The following is a 26720-nucleotide window of genomic DNA, read 5'->3' as shown; positions in this document are numbered from 1 at the left end:
GCTAGTTTTTGATACTGCTGTACCCTGCTACAAGATGGTTGTACTTGCAGATCTTGCATTTTTTTAAAGATGCATAAACAATTTTTATCAAAGAATATGAATATTTAGTTAAAAAAACAGATTTCATATGGTAAGCATAACTTAAAAAAAACATAACTATTAATGCTATTATATCACTGCAGTCTGAAAACACCTGCCCAAGCAACAATATGACTGATGCACAACAGAATTTCAGTAGACACAATATCATTACCTGTCAAATAAAAGCAATCATTTTTAAGTTTTCATATTCATGGTGAACAAATCCATCAGACTCATTTTTCCCCCTACACAAAGTACTCAGTTGCAAGAAATATATAAGCATACTATATGAGGATAATTAAAAAAAATAGATAATGAATGTTACATTTTTTGAAAGTGAGTACCAATAATCCTAAATTTATCACCATCACTTAATTAGTATGAAACAAAACAGAAGATTAAGAAACAAGTAACTGAAAGTAGATGTTAAATAATTATTTAAAATTTAATTACCTATTCTGTATGTAAATGGTAAAAAATCATGGAAATGCTAGTGTAATTCAATTTCTCTTAATGAAAAGTACATAAATGGCACAAATCAACAGAATTGTGTAAATGCTTTTCTCACAATCTTTATTCCACACAAAAAAAGAAACATAGCACTAGTGCAGTACAGGCTTCAAAACGTTTTGTTGTGAAAAGGATTGAATTGTTAAATGATGCTTGTAAGTGTGGCATTCATGTTAAAAGGAAGTTAAGTGCACATCTAAGGAAAGGAGCAAAAGGTATAACTGAAAAAGAGCAAACCTGATCTTCTTTTATAGGTCATTATTTCAGCTTTACATACATTTGTTTGTCTCAAAGAAGTTATATTATTATCATCTGAGACCTCTAAGGAGTTAAGGGCTCATAAGGGAGACCATACATCACTCATGGCAGCTGTCATACCTTCTCAAACTCATTCACACTGGATGCACTAACCACTTCAAAAGGCAATCTGTTCCACTGACTCATGCTCAGTGAGAAAAAAATCTAGCTCTTACTCCTTTCCTAACTATGCACAAACTTAACTTTCATGGATGCCCTGTTGTCCTCTCTCCACCTTCCATACAATGAAAAATATCATCCGACAATATCCTCTCAGGAGTTTATAGGCTTCTATCATATACCACCCTTTTCTCCTGTTTACTATGTCTGCAGTCCATATACTCTCTAAATATGTCTTCAAAATCTACATTCCATAATCTCAATATCATCTTTGTTCCTTTTCTTTGCAGCTTCTTTATACCATGTGATCCCAGGATGCCAAATCTGTGCACAGTATTCTAGGTGCAGTTATATCAAGGTCTTGTAGAGAAACAAAATGACTACCTTATCCTTACATGTCAATATTTATTTCAACATCACAATTATCTTCTAGGCTGTATTTGCAATTTTTGTTATGTGATCTTTGAACTTCAAATTCTTATGCCTTGTCAGTTTCTCATAACATAATCCCATCAACGTAATATGGCACCAGAAATCTCACCATGTCAAAGTGCATAAACTTTATCCTTACTGAATTGACAGCCATTATCAATCTGCCCATTTCCATCCTATTCAAATCATTCTGTAAGTGCTAGATATCAGCATCTTTGATTGTTCTGCCTATTTCTGCATCATCATCAGTAAACAACTGAATATTTCCTGTCAATCCTTCCTAATATTAATTTTAATAATATTAGGAAATTTGAACAATAATGGTTCAAGAACTGATCCCTGGGTAAACCACTGATCACCTTAAACCTGGCAGATTCCTTCCCTCCCCCCCACATACCCATTTTCTAATGCCTGTGTCAAGCAGCCACTTATCTAAGTTAATGGTTTATATTTTGGTACCACATCCTCCAGTTCATGCAACAGCATATCTATTCCCTTTATCCAACTCAGCTATAATATTATTTCTAATATTATTATAGCTGAGTTTATAAATGGTCATGCTAAAACATGACCATTTATAAACTCACACTGTTCATTGTCAAGATTGTTTGTCTGCCAACCCATTTCTGTATGTGAGATCTTAACAACTTCTCTAAAATCTTCAACACCACTCCAGAGATACTGACAGGTCGGTAGTGAGACACACTTTGGTTTTTTGCATTCTTTCCATTCCTGTGGTATCTTTCCTGAGTTGAGACTCAAAGTTATATGAACATGTCAAGTGCTTAGCCAATTCATCTGAACATTCCTTTAGAGTACATGTTGATATCCCATCTATCCCTACTGCTGAATTCTTACCTATTCCACATTAATGCTTTCTTTTACTTGCATCATAACAAAACAATTATTTTGAATTGCCTCTAGTCTTCACAGCCAATTTTTTTTCATATATCAATTTAGCTTTCCGTATGGAAAATATCAGAAATGCATGGGAAGCATGCATTGCTGATATTTTTCCATACAGTAACTGATACCCTGGGACCAAAGATAGTATTCACCTGAGTTTGTCATAATTTCCAGCTTTGTAGTTCAGCATGTAACATGTTGTAATTGGAACATCTATGTAGTCTGCTACCTCCCAAGTCAATACAGTGTGAAAATTCTTAAATCACATTTTTAACTGAGACACTCCTGATGCTCTGGTCAAATCTAACACTCTTTGATCCTGAGTTCCTTCTTTCATATGCTGCTTGAGAAAGCTGCCTCACAATAGCTCAATAAATTCTCTTTCATTCTTATCCTGAGTTTTCTCTCATGCATTTCATCATCCACTGCAACTGAAACAACAATCTGTATCAACACCCACCATAAATTTCATCCTGTTGGCCTCCACCCAACATCAGATAGCTTCAAACTCACTGCTAAGGAGGCATTATTGCTTTAATGAGTTTTTATCCTAACTGGATGCAAATCATCGATATCATTAATAAGTAGTACCCCTCCTTCTATCCCTTCTGTTTTTATTAAAAATATTATACCCTTTATACTTGATTCCAGTTACAACATATGACTCTGACAGCAGGTTTCACCAATGCCAGCAATCTTAAATCACAACATATTCACCAAAACTGAAAAATTCTGAAAAAGAGAACCTAATGCATTCTTTATTACTTGTTTTTTAACATTTATTCTCTTCCTCGTAAAAATTTATTTTCTAACCCATTTATACTTAACTTTAATTTTAAGTATTTAATTTGCTGCCAAGTCCAGTCATCTTTTAAAAATAAATTCATCATACATTCAAAATGAAATTAGCTGATATTTATTTTCCAACTAAAAAGAGTGAAAGATGCTGATAGTTTATACTATATACATTTTAATGAATCTCTTCAAACTAAATAATATTAATATATGGAACTTTGTAGTGCTTTATCTGGAAAGTGTAATGTAGAATTTATGGAATTTATCCAGCTCATCATAACAAACATTCAATATTAAGAAAACTTATATACTTTAAGAAGCAGTGGAGGTTTCATATAACAAACTCAAGTTTGTTTTCAAGATACTCTAAAACTGAAATGTTTAAAATAAACTAAATTACAAAAGAAAGATATAAAACTGTATATTCTCTTTTCAAACTAGGAAAATAATGAATTAAAATATGATTCAATTACCTGTGTCATCATTATCTATCTTGTCAGGATCAGAACAGGATGACAGTCGACCACAGTTTTTCCCAAGATAATACCTGTATCATTAAAAATTAAAAAAAAAACTATGATTTTCTGTAGAATTCCCATTTTATTTTCCAGCATAAAAGCATATAGCAGGTATAAATAAAATCAATGACTATTTTACTGTATTATCATTTCATTTCATATTTCAGTTCATAGTAGAATGTTATTTATGTTGTATACAATGAGGCCTATTTTAAAACTGCAAACTAATTTGACATTTGTGCATGCCATTCTGTGTGTAGAGTCAATAAAACTGAACAAATTTTACTTTGTGGCAATTTTATGTCTGCAATTGCTGAAAAGCTCATATGTTTGAGATGTTCTACAAATTTAAGAAGAAATGAAACTGATCCATGCTTTGGTGACCAGCAATGTTAGAGTACAAGTAGTGTGGAGAAGTGTAACATGGAGATGAGCAATATAGTATGTTCGGTATGGTGGTGCTACAGGCTAGGGAATGGAGAGGCGAATTATGATGGCTAGTGCAAAGCTGTCTTGTTTTATTAATCTGGTCAGATTTTATAATAATTAGGTTTCCATGTTCAATTTCCATAGCTCTTGCTATGATCATGTCAAAATTTTTGGAACAAAAAAACTACATAAAACTGGAATGCAAATAAATAATTTACTGACTAAAATTAGTAGCCAACCTTTCACCTGCTTAAGCTAGCAGTACCAGAGGCATTTTAACAATACCTAGTGTCAGTGAAGACAGGGAATGAAATGACCTCAAGATGCATGGAGGGTCATAATGGCACTCTGTAGAACATGGGCTACTAACAGAAATAGTCGCACTCATTTAAATCAGAGAGATTTTGTTCCAGAAATTACAACGTGAATCATAACAAGAGTAATTAATGAGGAAATGCATATGTTGTGATATTAACATTTTGTCACATAAAAAGTTACTTAAATTGCAAAAAAGTGGATTAGGAAAATCAGCTATCAGATTGAAATGGCAATCCAAAACTTATCAAAAAGCTCTCATAGGACGATTTTCAGTTATGACCAATGCCCACATATATGAAATGCCATTTATTCATACAACAGTTTTAGCAACATGCCAATGCCATGAATCAACTGATGACTTTGTTGGACTCAGCTTGTCTATGATATCATTGTTCGCTTTGTCTCTCTGCATTTTGCTGTGAATTATAAACTGCTTAACTCATATGGCAGATAGAAATCAAAGTAAGGACACTGTGCTTCATTGAAAAGAAGAAGACTTGTAAACCTATCACATTAGATACTAAAATTAAAATTAAATTTAGTGATGATGGTGTATTGAACACTGAAATAGGCTGCAGGCTAAACTTACCTTGCACTACTATTATTTTAATTGTTATAAACAAAATTTTATTTTTGAAAATGAATAACAAAATTTTCATTAGGAAGATTTCTAAGAAAATTATGCTACATTTTTCATTTGCATACTGACATAGATAAATGCTTATTTACATTAGTTACAAACATATATGACTGCTTAAAAATGTTATAAATCATTGCCTGCATCTACCAGTGTGGGGGTAAAAAAGGGGAGGAACAATGATTCACTATACAATGGTGGTCTGGAACCTAATGTGTCATATGACTGGGGTATGCACATACATGTGGGAAGCCCACATCCTGCCTACAACCAATATAAAACTTCTTCATTTTTTTGGACAGTGCTTCCACAGCATCAAAGCCATTTTGTTGGAAAGACAATCTGGATTTGAATTCCATTAGAGATGTGAGGAACATTTGGCTAACTATATAGTTGGCCTAGTATACACATGAAAGGCAACTGAAAGAAGACATAAACAAAAATACAGGAATAGTTTATTACAAATATGATGCACATTTATTTAAAAAAAAAAATAAAACTATAACAACTGTAACAGGATACACTAGTGAAGTTTACTAGCATCAACTGTGAATGTATCACAAATGTGATGGCAAGTAATGTTTAACATGAAGTCATAGTCAGGGCTCGATAAATACGCTTGCCCAGGATGAGTAGATTTTGCTAGATGCAGAATGAACAAAATAGAATATTTTTTATTTAAAAAAAAAAAAAATCAATAACTTCTGGTCACTGGAGTATGCACATCATCATGTGAAACTCCTATTGACTTATTGGAACATGTCATCAAAATACTGGATGATCTTGGGCAAGTATACTGCTTGCATGGTAAGAAGGGTTTTGCATAATTTGTTGACCCCTGATCATAGCTATTCTTAAATGTTTAAAGCCTGAAGTATTAGTTGCAATATCTATTATAAAGAATAATACCTCATTGTACTATACTACCTACCTCGAGTGCCTCAAGTAGTAAAAGCCAAAATGCATCATCTTAATTTCTGCTATAGAATATACCAGAAGGCATGTGATTTAAAATGACAGAATATACCAGAAGGCATGTGATTTAAAATGACATTTTAAGATATATATATTTATTTAAATAAAATGCCTTAATTCTCAAAATACAATTCAATCTAGTGGTTTTATCATTTAGTTCATATATATGACAAGTGTATGTGTCCACACACACAGGTGAAGTTCCGTATTATGCAGCAATTATTTAAACATTTCAATTTCAAATAAAGGACATATAAGACATTTTTTATTCAAAACATACCTATCCAGCCTCCGTAATTGCTTATTAAGCTCACTCTGCTCATTAATTAATTGCATCTGTTGTGTAGACAGTTGCTCTAGCTGAGCCTGTAAATGACTTGCTGCTGCAAAATTCTGAACTTCACGAGCTTGCTGCAACCTTGTTTTTAATTCTTCTTGTTGACTACCAAGCATTTTCAATTGTTCTGAAATGGCATCTAATCTCTCCTGTGAAAATAAAAATTGAATATTATTTGTAAATTTTATTTTCTGAATCAAAGTATATCTAGATCCGAAGAAGTTTTGCTACAGTTCCGATAAAAATTAATTCTCAAGAGTTGATTGCGGATCTATTTTTCACAGGTAAGAAGTTAAGAGACTATGCAGATATTAGCATGTGAATATACTTTATATTAGATTCCTCACCCATACAGTGCATTATTTTTCAGCATTTATAAGTCACTGTTACCATGATGGCTGTGGTGACAGAGCATATCTGTCTCAAATGGCTTATATCTCATGAAGTCTTTCCCTAACTGGATTATAACTGTTACTGAATCATTCCTTCTACCTGCACACAACCTTAGATCAACCTAGCATAAATTTTCTGATAGAACAAAACATTGCTACTTCTTATTTTTTTTATTTTATTTTATTTTTTTTATTAGTGACCATCACTTTGCTTTACTGCTGTATGCTTGTGCAAATATTCAATATCAAACTGCTGAAAAAAATCAACACAAATTCAGATTAATAATATTAACAATTCAGTCTATTATGGCAAGAGCTTCTCTTTAAAATGATGAATTTGTCTTGCTGAAAAAAAGTCATAACAGACTATAATAATAGAAACAGAAAAAAGTTGAAAAATAAATAATTACTGTTTATTTACAAGTGGTGATGGGGATTATTCATAAGGATAAGATTCCAACACAAGAAATACTTCAGTGGATGCAGCAAAACGATCTGTATGACAAGCGTGTCCACAGAAAAAAATTCTTGTGAAAATAAACAAGAAAACTGAAAGAGGATGAAAGAAGGAGTAAAAGGGAATATGCTTCAAAGCAGAGGGGGGGGGGTAATCTTTTTCATTTCCTGATCATTAGGAGAAGTGAAATAAGCAAATGTGCATGATAATTAAATGTCGAATACTGACAACTTCTAATATTTAATACTGGGAAATAAACTGATTTTATTATTACGTGACACCTCCAGGGAGTCCAAAGACTCATTGAAGGAGGGCACCTACTCTACAACTCTCTGAGTCCACTACTCAATCCACCAACTACAACTAACTGCAACTACACCAATGTCATCTACCACCCACCACAACCACTAATATTTCCACAGACAATCACAAAACGTCAATGCCCACAGCAGGATTCAAACCTGCAGCCTTTTGGCTGGAGAGCGGATTGGCCAACCAGGCCAGCAATTTAATCATTAGGCTCACTGATTAAAAGCCATATATAGTTAGCTGTCTGCAATAACAGCTTCATGAAGTTTAGGATAGTGATTTTCATTAACAACATGTTGAAGTTTAACATTTTTGGTACCATATTTGATGCACTGCTTTCAAACTGTTGCTTTGTTTCATGGAAAGAATGTGCAAAAACAGTGTGTTTAAATTTAAATGCCTACAAAATGATGTGAATGCTGAGATTAATATCCTCATCCACAAATGAAATTATATACAATACAAAATGAACTATAAAATATTGTATTAACATGGTGATTTAATTATAATCAATAACAATTAAATTAATCTTATGACTAAATTTTTTTTACCAGAAAAGTAATCATAATATTGTTGTGACAGAAATTAGAAATTGATGTCACAATAAATTATGTGAGAAGGCTTGTAACACTGATTATTTCGACTGATGCAGACCTTTACTAAATTCTCAGCACTGCACAGTAATGATAACAACACTGCTGTGTAGGAGTTTTCCCAAAAAGGAATAAAAAACAATGTAAGATAAGAAATGCTTGTGATTTTAAGCTTTCTGAGAAATATATAGCTATCCACATGAAGGTTGAACAAACAAAATATTGCAATAGCAACACAAAATTTGTCAATTCCTGCTAGATTGAAAACAGATAGGTAAAACATGTAATTATTTATTTGTAGAAGAGGGAATTTTTAATATTTTATTTTTTATAATTTCATAAATTTAAAAAATTTAACTATCTCATAATGAATGTTTATTTTCTTGATATCAAACTAGAGTAATTATTTGGACAATAGATCAAGTGTTAACTAATAAATATTTATTAAACCTACTAGTTTCACCAAACTTTAGCTGTTGGCATCTTCAGGGTAAAAGCACTTAGGTTAAAAAACATTACACAAATATGAATAACTGTGAAATTCTAACAATTATTATAGTTACAAACTAAAATAGCATTGAATGTGAGTGATACACGTATCGCATGTACATGATTAACTAGTTGCTGCTAAGGAATGTTCTGTAGTTTGTATTGAAGTTCATTTCCTGTGTGTGAAGAGATCTAATTAGGGTTTTCCATATCTCTGGGAGTATTAAACCCTGGTTCCCTGTTAAGGTTATCAAAGAGCAAGCAACTGTAGCTGCTTCTTTAAACATTCAGGTGGTAGTCTTCTTCTATGTAAGGGGAACAGCTTTTATCCCACTCAATGACATGGTTAGTTATAGAAAAATGAGATGACATGCCTGATGTGTCTTGTCTGTTGTTTTTGATGTAACTAATGTGCTCCTTCTGTCTAATTTCGAGGCTTCTTGATGTCTGCCCGATGTAACTTGAACCACATGAGTATGGAATATTGTAAACTCCAGCATATTTATATAAAGGATGGTTATCTTTTGGAGATCTTAGTAGTTTACGAATTGTTTCTATAGGTTTGAATGTCACTCTTATTTTGTGTGGTTTTGAGGAGACTAGCAAGCTTGTTGGAGATGCCACTCACATACGGAATTGCGATAGTTTTGATATATTGAGTATCCTCTTGCTCTTTTTGTGGTGGTTCAGAGAAAAGAATAATTTTGTTGACGAGTCTTCGTGGGTAGCCATTCAAGTACAGAAATTAAACCTACTAGTTTGGTTAAACTAGTAGGTTTAATAAATATTTATTAGTTAACACTTGATCTATTGTCCAAATAAATTCAACTATCTGTTATGCACATGCCACTAAATCTTTTTCCACATAATACCAGTGGTACGCATACCCGGTTGAGAAATGCTGCTTTACAGTACTGAGACCAAAGTCTTTCCTGTACATGTGCATCACATTCAACTCTTGCAAATGCAATGCAGGCTACTCATCTTGCAGGCCAATTGTCAGATTTGACTGACTGCTCTAACCAATTCGAATTACAACAAATCCTAACTTTTCTTTTCAAAGATAAGATTAACACACAGTGCACTTGGCCTATTTGCAACCCAGCTTTTACTTAATGAATAAGTTTATATATAATCATCTCTTCAAGTATGGATTCTGACAGTTGCCTTTGGACTATGAAATACAAAGCTGATATGTTAGAATATTATGCATGTCTTATTATAATCCTCACTTCATTTTAAATAGACATTGTTACTAAGCTGGTTACTAAGTATAGAATACAGCACCTGGATGGCCAAGTGGATGGCACATCTGCTTTCCAACCAACAGGTCATGGGTTCAAATCCCACTGTGGGTATGGACATTTTTAAAAGTCTGCTCTGGATGAACTCGTATAGCTCTCGGAGTTTATATGGCTTATCTTTTTAAAAAATAATAAACACATTATAAAATGAAATGATTCACATTTTTAAAATAAACTAATACTTCCTTTTACCAAAAAAATAAATAAAACTGATGCATAAACCCAAACATATCCTATACATTTGAGCCTATGCTTAATTTAGTCTCTTGTGTTTTTTGAGTGGGAGGTGGGAAGAGGAACTGAAGAGCTGTTTGGAATTCAGCTGAACAACCAAGGCTACAAAGGCCAGTGTATCATGTCTGTTAATGTCTGTGTATTTAGGCTACCTATTTTGTGAGGTGAAAAACTGACAAAACTGGAAGGATTTGTCCAGAAATACAAACTCTCATCTCTGTATGAGAGTGGCTAATTCACCTTCATCTGAAATCCATTATAAAGGTTCCTTACATCATAGCTGGGATTCAAATTCAGGTCTTTACATCAAAAGGCCTAGAGTATACACGCAGTAACTAAGATAATATCAGGAATAAGAAATACTGATCATGTAGTTGAATAAAGGAAATACAGGAACAGGTGAAAAATAAGGTGAAGAGGTAGAAAATAGGGTGAATATGATAGAAACATGATAGTTAGCACAGAGATTTTATAAAACAAATATTACAAATATTCTGCAACAACAGAAGTTGGAGGGGGGGGGGAGAGAGCCATCCTTAGGAGTGGAGTAAGAATGCAGTTAGCAAGAAAAAGGTATAATTTTTCTTGTGCTGAGTGCACTAATGAATGAATTTAGGGAACTGTGATAGGCATTGTGTGATAGTATTGTATTTACTAGAAATGTAATTCAGTCAGTTTTCACATATTTCTGATACAGATTTTCCTTCATAAACTCAGGTGGTGATGTTTAGTTTTTAATAATTTGTGGCATAGTGTCTTTTATAAATAAGTGTTAACATCAATTTGTCACATAAAAAAAAAATAACGATGGATAATTTATGTGATAAGATAGTGTTTAATATAGAATTTCTGTTCAGGTATCATGGGCATTCTCAATACAATTAAATAAACTGGAATAGAGACACAAGCAAACATAACAGAAAATCAATTTCCTGTTATATTCTAAGACTGATTTTTGCAGCTCTATTTTGTTTGTTATCATAAGAAACAACTATGTTTTTAATTAATTATAAAACATTCATTATAAAAATAGTGACAAACTTACAGAAGTGAAACTTACACCATTAAGGACAACTTTTGAGAGTTGTCTTTAATATTTCTAACACATACATCAGAGTTGATTTAATTCTGATTTATTAGAATTAAATAATTTAGTTATTATTTAGTTCTCTCCTTGACCACCAGGTGAATATATTATTGTGCTAGCATAATGGTAGCTCAACAGTAGAAGTACATTGTGTTTTATGGTTTCACGAATCTAGATCAATGACTGTTGTTCATGCTGGGGTATCCATGAAACTTTTGCTGCCACCTTCCTTCTGGCTGGGGGGAGGGGCTTTGGCAAGAACTCTCAAACTAAAATGCTGCAGAACCCTAAGGTGATAATGTGATATGGTCCACTATGTGCCATTAAACAAACATTCCCCAAGGAGGTACCTGGAGATAAACTGTAGTGATTGTCTACCAAGTAAGGTGCGGCTGAACAAGCATCTGCTCCATGCCACAAATGGCCTCTGTTTTGGGTCGATGATAGCCTGCACTGACCCCCCCCCCAGCTAGGAAGTAGCGACTTCTAACTAATACCTCACCTTCAGGGTCCAAATACCAACTATGGGATTTGGATCCTGGACACTACAAGAAATGAGCATACAGTATCAAAGTAGACATACCAGCTCTAATGTTGCCTGGGTCACCAAGGTTTGTTCCTATAACTTAGAAAAGGCATATGACATGGTACCAAGAAAAAAGCTGTTCAAAATGCTATCATTGTATAGTATTAATCGGACATTACATTGAGAAATATTTTTAGCATTATCATCAGATAATACTGTATTTCCCCAAAAATAAGACCTAACCGGAAAATAAGCCCTAGCATAATTTTTCAGGATGCTCATAATATAAGCCCTACTCCAAAAATAAGCCCAGTTTATTGTCAGCCAGACGGATGCATTTAGTACGTCTGTTGTAACACATGACGGACGTATTGAATTATAAAATAATATTATTAATATATAATTAAATATAAATAAATAATATTATTGACATTAATACTTAAAATAAATGATAATATAAATTATAATTAAGTATTTGTAAATACCCAAGCAGGCACCTTTGGACGAGAGGTAAACGCCTATTATCATCATCATACGTATCAAGGATTTAGGCCTAGCATGGCCTGTTCCAGCCTTAGAAGTCATCGTTGAATCATTTAAGAGGACGTCCTGGTTTTGTTTTTCCTAATGGCTTGTACTTTAAGGTTTGTTTTGGTAATCGTTCTGTTTTCATTCTTTGAATGTGTTCCATCCATTTATGTTTATATTTTTTAATTTTTTCTATTACTGGTTCTTGGTTTAATTCTTTCATAATATCTTCGTTTCTTTCGTGATCAAATAGGGTACACTTTGCAGTTTTTCTCATAAACTTCATTTCTGCTGTTGTTAATCTTTGTTTGTCTTTTTGTTTTATTGTCCAGATTTCGCTTCCATACATTAAGACCGGTAAGGCTAATGTATTGTATACTTTTAGCCTGGTTTGTTTTTGAACTAGGTTTGGTTTAAATATAGAGTTAATTACACCTGTTATTTTTAAATATTTTGCAATTTTTACGTTTATATCTTTTTCATTTTCATATGTGATCATACATCCTAGGTAGTTAAATGAATTCACCTGTTCTAAGATCTTGTTATCTATTACTATTTTAGTTCTTGCTGGATCTTGTCCTTTAAAGGCCATAGTTTTTGATTTTTCCATTGATATTATCATACCATAATCTTTGGATATCTCATTTAGATTTAAAATAGCTTTCTGTAAGTTATCTTCAGAATTTGTAATTATTATTTGGTCATCTGCAAAGAGGAGAGTGTTTAAGTTAACTGTAGGTGAAAGTTTAATTCCTTGATGTAAATTTTTACTCCATTTTATTATTATTTCATTTAAGTAGATATTAAAAAGAGTTGCTGAGAGGGGACATCCCTGTCGGACCCCTTGGTTTATCTCTCTTGTATATGATGGCTTGTGATTTAATCTTATTTGTATTTGATTATTTTCATATATATTTGTGATAGCTTTTGGGATATTATTTGGTATTTGTCTTTCTTTTAATATGTTAAATAATATGTTTCTTTTAACTTTGTCAAATGCTTTTTCAAAGTCAATAAATGCAATATGTGTTTCTAAATTATATTATCTTCTTTTCTCTATTATTAATTTTAGGCAAAAGGCTGGATCTATACATGATCGTCCTTTTCTAAATCCATTCTGTACCTCTAGAATAAAGTTTTCGGAATATTTCATTAGTTTGTTATTTAAGATTCTGCTATATATATTGAATTATAAAATAATATTATTAATATATAATTAAATATAAATAAATAATATTATTGACATTAATACTTAAAATAAATGATAATATAAATTATAATTAAGTATTTGTAAATACCCAAGCAGGCACCTTTGGACGAGAGGTAAATGCCTATTATTATTATTATTATTATTTGACACCTCCAGGGAGTCCAAAGACTCATCGAGGGAGAGTGTGCCAACAGCATCGAACGATTGGTCCCCTTCCAACTACTAACCGCGCTCAAACTTACTCGAGTTCATCTATGTAAACAGATGAACTCGAGACTCATTGCCGAATGACCAATCGGAGTACAGACACAAAGCACGAATAATGTGCGCACTTGATAACAAACGGGCATGGTTGTGTCTAATATGAATCTTCATAATTCAATACGTCGTGTGTGGGTCATGGAAGTGAAAGGAAGTGGGTCGATTTAATGTTGCCACTTGTTTTGCTAGGTGGCCAGAGAGATCTGTTAGTCTGGAATTCAGCCAGCACTCACTGTGCTAAAGACATGAAGAACTTCCTTGCAGAGAGAGAAGAATAATGATTCCTGCAGGAATGACTGCCTATCTCCAGACTCTTGATATTGCAATAAACAAGCCATTCAAGGACCATTTGCGCATGGAAATCAATGACTACATTGAAAATAGAATGGAGAGAAATCAGAGTGGAAATTTTGTGAAGCCTAGCCTGCAAGAGGTCGCGACTTGGGTGAAGAATTCATGGAATAAAATCACTGACAGCTGTGTGACAATGCTCCTAGTGCATTGGCAGTGTTGCCAATACACTAGGAGCAGGCTACATGGACAAGAAGTGCTTATTTAAAGAGAGTTCTATTGCTGGACATGAGAGATTGGGGGCCAATGGTTCTACAGGAAATGAAGCTGCAAGAAATTCAGGCCGGAATTCGGGGTTTGGAGAGTTATGATGATGTTCTAGAAGAAGATGACATGACTGTATTTGAATAAATGTAGATTTTTGTACATGAATAAATGTAGACTGTTGTACATGAAAAAATAAGACATCCCCTGAAAATAAGCCCTAATGCGACTTTTGGAGCAAAAATTAATATAAGATCTGATCTTATTTTTGGGGAAACATGGTAATAATAAAAGTCTATATTTAAGTTGTAAGCCAGCAGTTAGCATTGAAGGAAGTACAAGAAAATGGTTCAATGTTTAATCGATTCAATAGTGCATATTATCTTCACAGTTATTCTTCATCTATCTGAATCACACCTGATATCAAAATAAAAAATGTTAATCTCAGCTCTTTATGTATATGATATTATACTAAATCAATCGAGTCAAAGTCCAAAGGTTTTCCTAACTACACTGAATAACTGCTGTAATAAATTTGGTATGAAATAAGCAATAACAAGACAAAATGAAAATAGGCAGAAACATTGAAAACATCAACTGCATCCTGAATGGTGAACCTATACAAGCAATACATTTCAGCTATTCTGACACAATTTTTAGTAAAGATGGCAAATTAAATTTAGATATAGCCAACAAAATTAGTAAAGCTGGTGTAGTGGAAAGCCAAATGAATAAAGTTATTTTTAAAAAAAAATTAGCCAAAACACTAAACTAGCATTATACAAGACACTATCCAAATCAGTTTGAAGTTATGGATTTGAGAACTGGGTTAGAAATAAATCACTTGATTGAATGCTGGAGACCACAGATATGAAAGTTCTGAGAAAGATTAGGAGAGTGAAAAAAGGATAGTACGTCAATGGCATTATCATATTAAACATGAGGATAAATTCAGTAATGTGTTAGTAGAGCTAATCTCAGGTGGTATGAAAAGTTAAATGTGCCTTAGAAGATCGATATCTGATAATATTGGGGTCTCAAGATAAGAGATTAATTTGGAGGAAAACTGTCAATACTAAGTTAATAACGGTGTAATGTCAATAATGATGTAATGTTTTTTCATGTAGTACTATCATAATATCCCAATGCCTTCTGAGGATACATATCAGGAATTGATGATGATGATGACATTTCCATTTGTGTGAGACAAATCAATCTTCAAAGAATGAACAGGACTTATTTACTAAAGCTAATCAGCTGCAGATTTTATATGTACACCAATTAATTTCTAGTTATCATCCAAGAAATTTTGAATTTAAGATTAAAATTTGTCATTACAAACAGACCACTTTAAGGGCAAATTGGGCAAAACAAAATGATTTCTATATATATGCCAAAATGACCAGGTTCAAACTAGCACTAAAACGAGTCACAATACAAGAAAATGCTACAAAATGCATCTTTTATGATTACCTGCTCTGCAATAATTTCCTTAGTAGTTTTTTTCACTGTGTATGTGGATAAGTTAGTAGGAAAACGTAAAACTAGTGTTGTGTGAATTTTAAGTAATAAACGGATTTTATCTGATATTATTTTGTGAGATGTTAAATTATTGAAATTATTTCTTAAAATCCATAAACTGTGTTGCATTACTTGCACATACTGGTTCTTAAGTAAAGTAAGATTAATCATTTACCAATTGAGCATATGAAATCTTCAACAAAATTGTTTCTCATGCACTGATGTCAGAAGTGAGATAAAGAGAAGAACTGTAATATAGAGAGCATAGCGTAATTAATAAAGAAAAGCAGTGACTATTCATAATGAGCATGTATTTTCTTGATCACAGAACTAACGTAAATAACTATTTGGGAACATTGATCAAGTGTAAATGGATAAGTATTTTAATACCGACTAGTTTCACCAAACTTAAGCTGTAAGCATCGTCAGGGTACAATCACTGAGGTTAAAACATATCACAAAATAGATCTTAACTGTAAATTCTAAAAATTATAGTTACAAACTAAAATAGCATTGAATGTGAATAACACACGTTCAATGCTAATAATAATACTAATAATAATAATGGCAAATATCTGTTGGATTTCTACTCAGGACATGGACTGGTTATTACTAACACCATGTTCCAACATAAAAATGTGCACAAATTCACATGGAGAGAAGAGGCTAGGAATAAGAAAAGTCTCATTGAGTATGTTATTGTTGATAGTGATGTTTTCTCCCTGGTGCAGGACACCAGAGTGTACAGAGGATTTGAAATTGGAAGTGATCACTATCTAGTCTTGAGCAAGATAAAATTGAATTTCATATTGAAAAGAATAACATGTAAGAAAGTTTTAAAGCAAATAAAAGTTGAGCAGCTCTCAGATGTGAACTGTAGACTAAAATACACAAAGATTATTGAAGAAAAAATGAAAGAGTTTGAGAACAGGAATCAAACCTTGGAGATTCAGTGGCAAACTCTGAAGAAAACATTGATTGATTCTGCCAGGGAGGCATGTGGTGAGGTTGTCTGTAAGGATAAAAAAATCAGAACTCCCTGGTGGACACAGGAAGTTAAAGAGGCAGTGAAGGAAAAGAAGAAAGCATATCAAAAGTTCCTGTCAAATAAGTCAGCTTGTGCTCTTAGAGAATATAGAGACAAATGCAAGAATGCTAAACACTGTGTAAAACTAGCTAAACAAAAGTCATGGGAGGACTTTGGCAAGAATATAGAAAATAAATATCAAGAAGGTGGCAAAATATTCTGGAGGTTGTTGAAGTAGCTTAGGAATGGAGGAAAGAGTGCTGTAAAAGGAGTTAGAGATGATAAAGGTGACATGAAAATGGGAGAAAAAGATATCCTTGACGTATGGAGTAATTACTTTGAAAAACTTCTAAATGAAACAAGCAGTGATAACAGCACAGTGGTAAAAAACACTGACCAGGCATGCAGTCAGGAATACATATCCATACTTGAAGTAGAAAAAGCCATCAAAGGCTTGAAATGTGGAAAGGCAGCAGGAGTAGATGATATTCGACCAGAAATGCTGAAGTATGGTGGTGTGAGAGTCTTACAGTGGCTGCACTGCATAGTTCAGAAGGCCTGGACAGAGGGACGAATTCCCGATGATTGGAGTAGAGCTCTCATAGTACCCATATATAAAAAGGGAAATAAAACTTCATGTGAGAATTACAGAGGTATTTCCCTACTGAGTGTTCCTGGCAAGATCTATGCAAGTATACTTGAGAAACGGTTGAGAAGAATTGTGAAAGAAAAGCTTGGTGAAGAATAAGCTGGATTCAGGTCAAATAGAGGCTGTCAGGATCAGATCTTCATTTTACGACAAATAGTCGAGAAAGCATGGGAATAGAACAAAGATCTGTATTTAAGTTTTGTCGATTTGGAAAAGGCATATGACAAGGTGCCAAGAGAGAAGCTATTCAATACACTGCAGTCATATGGTGTCAATGGGGCATTATATCAAGCAATACTTAGTCTTTATTTGAGTTGTAAGTCAGCAGTTAGAATTGAAGGAACTACAGGAAGATGGTTTAATGTTAAATCTGGTGTGAGACAAGGATGTACATTATCCCCTCTATTATTCATTATCTATATGGATCACATTATGAAGGAAAGTGGTATTAAACATGATATCAAAATTGGAGATGTTAATGTTAGCTCTTTGCTTTATTCAGATGATGTTATACTTCTAAATAAATTTACTACAAGTCTGCAAGATTCTCTGACTAAATTGAATAGCTGTTGTAATAGATATGGTATGAAGGTCAGCAATAAAAAGACAAAGACAATGAAAATAGGCAGAATCATTGAAAATGTCAACTGTGTTGTGAATGGAGAACCTGTGGAACAAGTAAAACATTTCAGCTATTTAGGCATGATTTTTACTGAAGATGGTAAATTAAATATAGAAATAGACAACAGAATCAGCAAAGCTGGTATGGTGGGAAGTCAATTGAATAAATTCATATGGAATAAGAGAGAAATTAGTCGGAACACTAAATTAGCTGTATACAAGACAGTGTTCAAACCAGTTTTAACTTATGGATCTGAGAGCTGGGTCAGAAGTAAAACACTTGACCACAGACGAGAGTCCTGAGAAAGATTATAGGCATGAACAGATGGCATCAATGGCAATATCATATTAAAAACGTTAGCAGAGCTAATCTCAGGTGGTATGGTCACTTAAACAGAATGGGCGAGGAAAGATTAGCAAAACGAGTGTTCTCTGCAGGTTGGCAGGAAAACGACCCAGAGGAAGACCAAGATATAGGTGGATTGATACGGTCCAAAGTGCCATAGACGATAGAAATATAAGATCTGATAATGTTGGAGTCTTGACAAGTAACAGACTGATTTGGAGGAAAATTGTAGATCGGAAATTAATAATGATGTAAATTTTTCATGTAGTAATATCATATCCTGTACACCCCTTGAGGGTACATAGCAGGAATTTGATGATGATGATGATGGTGAATAATACATGTATCGCGTGTACATGATTTACTAGTTCTTGCTAAGGAATGTTCTATAGTTAGCATTAAAGTTCATTTCTTGTGTGTTCAGAGATCCGATTAGGGTTTTCCATATCTCTGGAAGTATTAAACCTTGGTTCCTGTTAAAGTTATCTGTAGTGCTTGCAACTGTGGCTGTTTCTTTAAACATTCGAGAGTGGTAGTTTTCTTCTATGTAAGGGTAGTCTTCTTCTTGTAGATAGGAAATTAATAATGATGTAAATTTTTCATGTAGTACTATCATATCCTGTACACCCCTTGAGGGTACATAGCAGGAATTTGATGATGATGATGATGATGATGGTGAATAATACATGTATCGCGTGTACATGATTTACTAGTTCTTGCTAAGGAATGTTCTATAGTTAGCATTAAAGTTCATTTCTTTTGTCCCACTCAATGATATGGTTTGTTATGGAGAAATGTGATGACAGGCCTGATATGTCTTGTCTGTTGTTTTTAACATAACCGATGTGTTCCTTCTGTCTAATCTCAAGGCTTCTCGAAGTCTGGCCGATGTAACTTGAACCACATGAGCATGTGATATCGCAGACTCCAGCATACTTATAGAAAGGATGGATATCTTTTGGAGATCGTAGTAGTTTACGAATTATTTCTATAGGTTTGAATGTTACTTGTTTCTATAGGTATGGTGTGGTTTGAGGAGCTTAGCGAGCTTGTTAGAGATACTGTTCACATATTGCAAGGGTTTCACCTTCTTGTGCTGACCTATTTATTGAGGATCTCGAAAATAAAATTCTATCTCAAATAAATCCTAAACCAATAATTTTGTGGAGATATATAGATGATATCTTCATTGTATGGAACCACAACAAAGATGACCGAATTGATTTTCTCAATAAAATCAACTCCTTTCACCATTCTATTAAATTTACTCTAGAGCTTGAAAAAGACAAACAACTACCGTTCTTAGACATCTTAATTAAGAAGCAAGTTAATGGCCTTAAGAACCTATCAGTGTACAGGAAACCTACGAATGCAGGACGTTATCTACATTTCAGCTCCTCACACCACATTTCTCACAAGCTCAGCATTGTACACATACTAAAGAAAAGAGCTGTCCACATTACAACAGATGAAAAGGACCGCCAAGATGAATAAACATTGATATCTAATGGCTACCCATTAAGATTCGTCAACAAAATCCTTTTCTCTGAGCCACCACAAAGAGAACAAGAAGACACTCAATATATTACAACAATTGCCATTCCATATGTGAGCAGCATCTCTAACAGGCTCGCTAATCTCCTCAAACCACACAAAATAAGAGTGACATTCAAACCTATAGAAACAATTCGTAAACTACTACGATCTCCAAAAAGATACCCATCCTTTCTATAAGTATGCTGGAGTCTACAATATCATGTGGTTCAAGTTACATCGGCCAGACTTCGAGAAGCCTCAAGATTAGACAGAAGGAACACATTGGTTATGTTAAAAACAACAGACAAGACATATCAGGCCTGTCATCACATTTCTCCATAACAAACCATATCATTGAGTGGGATAAAAGTTGTACCCCTGACATAGAAGAAGACTATCACTCTCGAATGTTTAAAGAAGCAGCCACAGTTGCACGCACTACAACCTTAACAGGAACCGAGGTTTAATACTTCCATAGATATGGAAAACCCTAATTAGATCTCTGAACACACAAGAAATGAACTTTAATGCTAACTATAGAACGTTCCTTAGTCTTCTTCTATGTACACGCGATACATGTATTATTCACGTTCAATGCTATTTTAGTTTGTAACTATAATTTTTAGAATTTACAGTTAAGATCTATTTTGTGATATGTTTTAACCTCAGTTCTTATACCCTGACGATGCCAACAGCTTAAGTTTGGTGAAACTAGTCGGTATTAAAATACTTATCCGTTTATACTTGATCAATGTTGCCAAATAGTTATTTACAAAAGAAGTGACTGTTTTTACCAAGATTTTTTCTAGGATGGTTCAAACAGAAACTTGTTTGAGGGCAATTTCTGTTTCAATGACTTGATAGAAAAATTCTTTAAGCTACTTGTTCTGCTAATTGCCCAGTGATGCTTTAATTTGGTGAATAATGAGAAATTTCATTCTTTGAATCCTTAATTAGAGCAAATTGATTTCTTCTTTATTGACAACATGGCATCACATGCCTCTTATAGCATTCTGCCAAAAATTAAAATGTTTCAGAAGACTAAGATACAGAAGCTATATAGAAAGGGATCCATCTCAAACATGTTTCAACACTATTTCATTTAACAAACTTCTTCCTGGATTACTGGCATAACATGAGACCATGTACTGTCAGTGAGGATAATGATTTCTCTGAAGAGGTTTTCTTGCTGCTTATTCTTGATGGGTATGTACAAGAGTTTTTGCTTGTCTTTATAACTGAGATAAAAAAAAGAATAAAAAGGATCCTGTCAAAAGATATTTGGGTTAGTGAATTTGTCTCTCAGAGGCAACTTTGGATGCTTTCACTGCATAATAGACTTCTCTGGATTGGATTCATGGTAAGGGAACATGTTTTGTCACTATACTATTTAATTCAGGAAGTCATTACTTGTTATTCCAACAAACTGGAGAGAATGATAGGGATAAAATAAAATTAGTTTAAACCTTTTTCCAAGTGTGAGCAAACAAAGTTTGCACCTGAAAGTATCTTCAGGACTGGGGTAAGGTGCTACAACACCAGAAAACTCGTTGCAAAGGTGGAGCAAGCTACCAACACTCCTATCTCAGTATCTCCTATATAATGCAAAACACATCTCCTTGCGGATATGTCTAATGTTATGCATTAAGGGAAGGGCCACTACCCAGACTAGTTTTGACCTTTATTGAGGTCTCTTCAGTGGGAGCCAGGCCCAAGTGGAGATACCAGGCAGAAGCATTAGCAGGTCATCTCTACCTATAGGAGTTGCCAAATGGTGTGCCACCCTTTTTTAATAAATTACTCTGGATTTCGAGAAAGATGTTGAAAGTTTATTTTTCACTTGGTTAGAGTATAATAAAATTAGTTTAATCCTTTTTCCAAGTGTGAGCAAACAAAGTTTGCACCTGAAAGTATCTTCAGGACTGGGGTAAGGTGCTACAACACCAGGGCAACTCGTTGCAAAGGTGGAGCAAGCTACCAACACTCCTATCTCAGTATCTCCTATAATGCAAAACACATCTCCTTGCGGATATGTCTAATGTTATGCATTAAGAGAAGGGCCACTACCCAGACTAGTTTCGACCTTTATTGAAGTCTCTTCAGGGGCCTGGTATCTCCACTTGGGCCTGGCTCCCACTGAAGAGACCTCAATAAAAGTCGAAACTAGTCTGGGTAGTGGCCCTTCCCTTAATGCATAACATTAGACATATCCGCAAGGAGATGTGTTTTGCATTATAGGAGATACTGAGATAGGAGTGTTTGTAGCTTACTCTACCTTTGCAACGAGTTGCCCTGGTGTTGTACCACCTTACCCCAGTCCTGAAGATACTTTCAGGCGCAAACTTTGTTTGTTCACACGTGGAAAAAGGATTAAACTAATTTTATTATACTCTAACCAAGTGAAAAATAAACTTTCAACATCTTTCTCTAAATCCAGAGTAATTTATTAAAAAAGGGCGGCACACCATTTGGCAACTCCTGCAGGTAGAGATGACCTGCTAATGCTTCTGCCTGGTATCTCCACTTGGGCCTGGCTCCCACTGAAAGAGACCTCAATAAAGGTCGAAACTAGCCTGGTTAGCGACCCTTCTCTTAATGCATAACATTAGACATATCCGCAAGGAGATGTGTTTTGCATTATAGGAGATACTGAGATAGGATTGTTGGTAGCTTGCTCCACCTTTGCAACGAGTTGTCCTGGTGTTGTACCACCTTACCCCAGTCCTGAAGATACTTTCAGGTGCAAACTTTGTTTGCTCACACTTGGAAAAAGGATTAAACTAATTTTATTATACTCTAACCAAGTGAAAAATAAACTTTCAATGATAGGGATGGTTTCACATGCTGCTCTTCAGTAGGGTGAAAAATGCTGGAAATGGAAATAATAAAATTCAGCTCCTGAAACAGGAAATCAAATGATGTTGTTTCCAGTCAGAAACCAATAGGTCAAAGAATTCTTTCAACAAGGCACTATGACAGATAAAGCAACAAGGATGCATGTACAGTCAACCCTCCTACAACATGGTACTCTTATAACATGGTTTCCATATAACGCAGAGCCAAAATTGCGACAGCCCTCTTATAACGTGGTACTCTTATAACGCTGTTTCTGTTCAACAACATTCCATCAACTTAATTGGTTTAAGAAGATTCTCTATAGCATGAATTTATCTATGTGTTAAATTTTTACAGTTGAAATTAACGGGGAATTCCCTTCTTTTTGGTGAAGGTACATCACCATTTTCCAATTTCAGTTATCAGGGAATTCCCCTATAAGCAAAGAAACGATGCGAGATTGTTCACAGTGCTCTGTTTTAATTCTTAAAATAGACTGTATGATTGGCTGTTGTGTATTTGCGTGAATTTTTTTATCCAATAGCGCTGCCGAACTTTCGCTGTTGCAACCACCCACTTTGTCATCAATTTTAAGTGCAACTTAGTAGGAAACTGTCTGTAAATCCGTGCAGACGTACATATCACGATTAGTGTTCAATAAAGTGCCTTTTGCTCGCTTAATTGTTATCGTAATTGGACAACATTACACAATACTGTAGGTAATATTTTTTATTTGTTGTAATATAATAATAATAAAATAATTGTTAACCCCAGGTTTGCATAATGTGGCAGCGCAAAGTTTAAAAGAGAGTTAAGAAACTGCTTAGCTCCGTATACAGAGGTTTTAGTACAGTTAGAAAAAAAAGCTACGATTGAAAATCAACATGAAGATTTGTCAAGTGAGGAAGACATTTGGCCCATTAAAAGACAAAGAGTTAGGCCACTCATATTTGAAAGCGAGGATGAGTGTTAAAAGCGTTCAATACACATGAAATTATGTTATGCAATTTTACATAATTTTCTTGGTTTTGTTGGAAAACAGTTTTTTATTTTAGTTTAGTTTTAGTTTGATTTTTTTTATCATTTCCTTGTATGAACTCTTCGATTCAATAAAGATAATTTTATTGTACTTAACATATTATCTTGCCTTTTGTGTTTGTAAAATTTTTTCCACAACCGTATGCACTGTAACTTGATGCTCTGAGAATGCAATTTTCATACAACGCAGAATGAATCAAACTGATTAACAACTGATTTTACTTACTTCCGAGTTTCACTCAATGCGGTTCCCATATAACGCGGTACGAATCAATCTGATTCGTACTAATTCTGAGTTTCTTATAGCGCGGTTTCCATATAACGCGGTATACGGTTTCCATATAACACGGCACGAATTAACCTGGTTTGTATGTTAAATCTGAGTTTCTTATAACATGGTTTCCATATAACGCAGTACGAATTAATCGCGTTATAGGAGGGTTGACTGTATGTTTGTCAGTGTTTAAGGTAAGTGGACTTAATATACTCTTGTAATTACCATTGGGTAGGTTTCCATTGAACCATCCTCATATAATAAACAAATAATTAGACTTACCCATTATTTTAACTAGCACTAGTCTTTACATGTTTTTAAATGTTTCTTTGGTTAGATTGGCATATCATACCTCATCTCACATATTCATTTGAATGTTGGTAAGCTGTGATAAATTAAATCTACTCCTGAAAAATACTTCTGATTACTCATTTTCCCAAATCCAATTAAGTGCACTAAGTGAAGTATGCTTACACTTCTTCACTTGAAGTATAAATATACTTATACTTCACACAGCATTGAAAAAGAGAAAGAGAGTGAATGCTAGTGAATGTAAAGTTTGATACATGATTGTAGCTAGTTGAGACTTATGTTTTAACATGTTTTAAGAAAAAAGTGACAAAATTATGGATACCAATTTAGTTGAACAAAGCACAAAGAATTTTTAACAGCAATGGCACTAAAGGAATAGGGCAAAAGTATGACTTCTGCATTATCTATCTTTATGTGATAATGATATACCACATAAAGTAATACATCATTATCACCATCATCATCAAATTTCTGATATACATGCTCAAGGAGCGCACAGAATGACCATGATAGCACTACATAATGTTTACATTATTACTAACTTCTTATAAACAATTTACCTCCAAATTAGTCTTATTTGCCAGAACTCCAATACTGTCAGATGTTATGCTGTCAAGTGTCTTCTAACACACTGGTAACAGCATCAATCCACCTCGACTTCAGTCTTCCTATGGGTATTTTTCCCTGCCATCTTGATATTAAACACCAGTCTTACTAACATTTTCACTCTTTTTATTATGTTGTATGTGACCAAGTCACCTGAGATTAGCTCTTTTCACGTTCCTGAAAACTAAGAATGTCAAATTCCTTCCTAACATCTTCATTTTAACATTCTGATATTGATATCATCAGTTCACTACTCTAATTTTTTCATAATTTTCACATCTGTAGCCTTTGAATTACTTTTCCTAATCCAGAAATGAAATCAACTTAGTCAATCTCTAGCACAGGCAAGTAAACAACTAAATCTTGAAAGTTACATTTAGTTGAACCTGGAAACTCAAGTTTTTAATCCACATTTCAAAAAACTGACCAAAGAACTCAATGCTGCAAATAGCAAATAAAATGGGTATTAGGGTTTAGGGCCAAGAAATAGTCACTGTTGTCTGACATACTCTCACCCCTAAAATAGCACTAATTCACTGACATAGACTAAGTATTAATGAAGGCTTGAAGGATGGAGATTGGCTATCCAGTAATTAGTGTCCTCAAAGTTAAATAGGACTAAAAGAGCTCCTTCCCACCTACTTCTTTTGGGTAATAAAAGGACAGAAGAGTAATCTTATTTATTTAATATAGATCCATAGTTAATGAACATTAGTAATTTACTCGCATATTATAATAGTGAGCAGAATTAGACAAAGGAAATGGTTACACCATGACACTGCTGGACTTTGCAAAAGCATTTAAAAGAATACTGCATGGAAAACTATTACAAAAGCTAGAACAAATGGGAATGGATACAAAGCTAGTAGAATATGGTGGAATGCCTCAGGGCTCTGTACTAGGACCACTACTCTTTAATTTGAGTATTAATGATATAAGGAATAATTTGGTGGTGGTGGTGGGGGGAATATTCAATTGTTTGCTGATGATGCAAAACTTGGAAAGGCAATAATTGATAAAGGTATCACTGTGCTGATATCCTGCACAATGATTTAAATAAACTGGGGCATTACGAGCAAAGGACAATAGTTGTCAATTTAATGTTGCAAAATGCACTTTTGGATGAAAAAAAATTACATACTGGGTATCATATTGATGGTACTAGACTGCAGGAAATTAATGAGACTAGGGAATTTGGGAGGGTAATGGTGGATTCTAGAGAGCTGAAGTTTAGATGATATGTAAAAGTCAGCAAAATAGCTCAAAGTATTATTTTGATACTGAAAAATGCACTAACAAGTAGAGATGGGGGGTATCATCCCTCTTTATAAGGCTATGATTCAGCTGCATCTTGACTAATGTGCATATCTGAGCATACCTGATTCCTAAGAAACTCAGATCTGGATATCTGAGTTTCTTAGGAATCAGGTGGTGGTGGTGGAGAGGATCCAGAGATAAGTGACCATGCTGGTGCAGGTCTATGGAATGCTCCCTATGAGGACAGACTGAAGGTGTGTTGAGTGCAAAGTTTAGTTGACAGGTGGTGAAGAGGACAATTGACACAAATCTTTCAGTATATGACAAAGAGAGAACTAGGAATCATCCCTGGAAGGTGTGTAAGAGTAGGGGTATGCAGACCAAGATGTTCTGCTTGG

The 26720-nt window shown here is 34.1% G+C and overlaps 1 protein-coding gene across 10 annotated transcripts in view; it reads right to left on the bottom strand.

Moving 5' to 3' along the window:
- LOC150098991 (NGFI-A-binding protein 1-like) overlaps positions 1 to 26720 on the bottom strand; it is a 685870-nt gene that overhangs the window by 39223 nt on the left and 619927 nt on the right. For all 10 annotated transcript variants that reach the window (XM_090404614.1, XM_090404621.1, XM_090404619.1 and 7 more), the window contains 2 exons: positions 6299 to 6504; positions 3615 to 3688 (listed from right to left, as the gene is read on the bottom strand). In XM_090404614.1, the coding sequence (XP_090260740.1) occupies positions 3615 to 3688; positions 6299 to 6504 (280 nt within the window). The remainder of the gene's footprint in view (positions 1 to 3614; positions 3689 to 6298; positions 6505 to 26720) is intronic.

The sequence above is a fragment of the Typopeltis vanoorti genome, chromosome 15, assembly GCF_054136105.1.
Source record: "Typopeltis vanoorti isolate ZY-2024b chromosome 15, IOZ_Tvanoo_1.0, whole genome shotgun sequence".
Classification (NCBI taxonomy): domain Eukaryota; kingdom Metazoa; phylum Arthropoda; class Arachnida; order Uropygi; family Thelyphonidae; genus Typopeltis; species Typopeltis vanoorti.
Note: the sequence above shows the minus strand (reverse complement) of the source record. Positions and strands in the feature narration are given on the sequence as shown.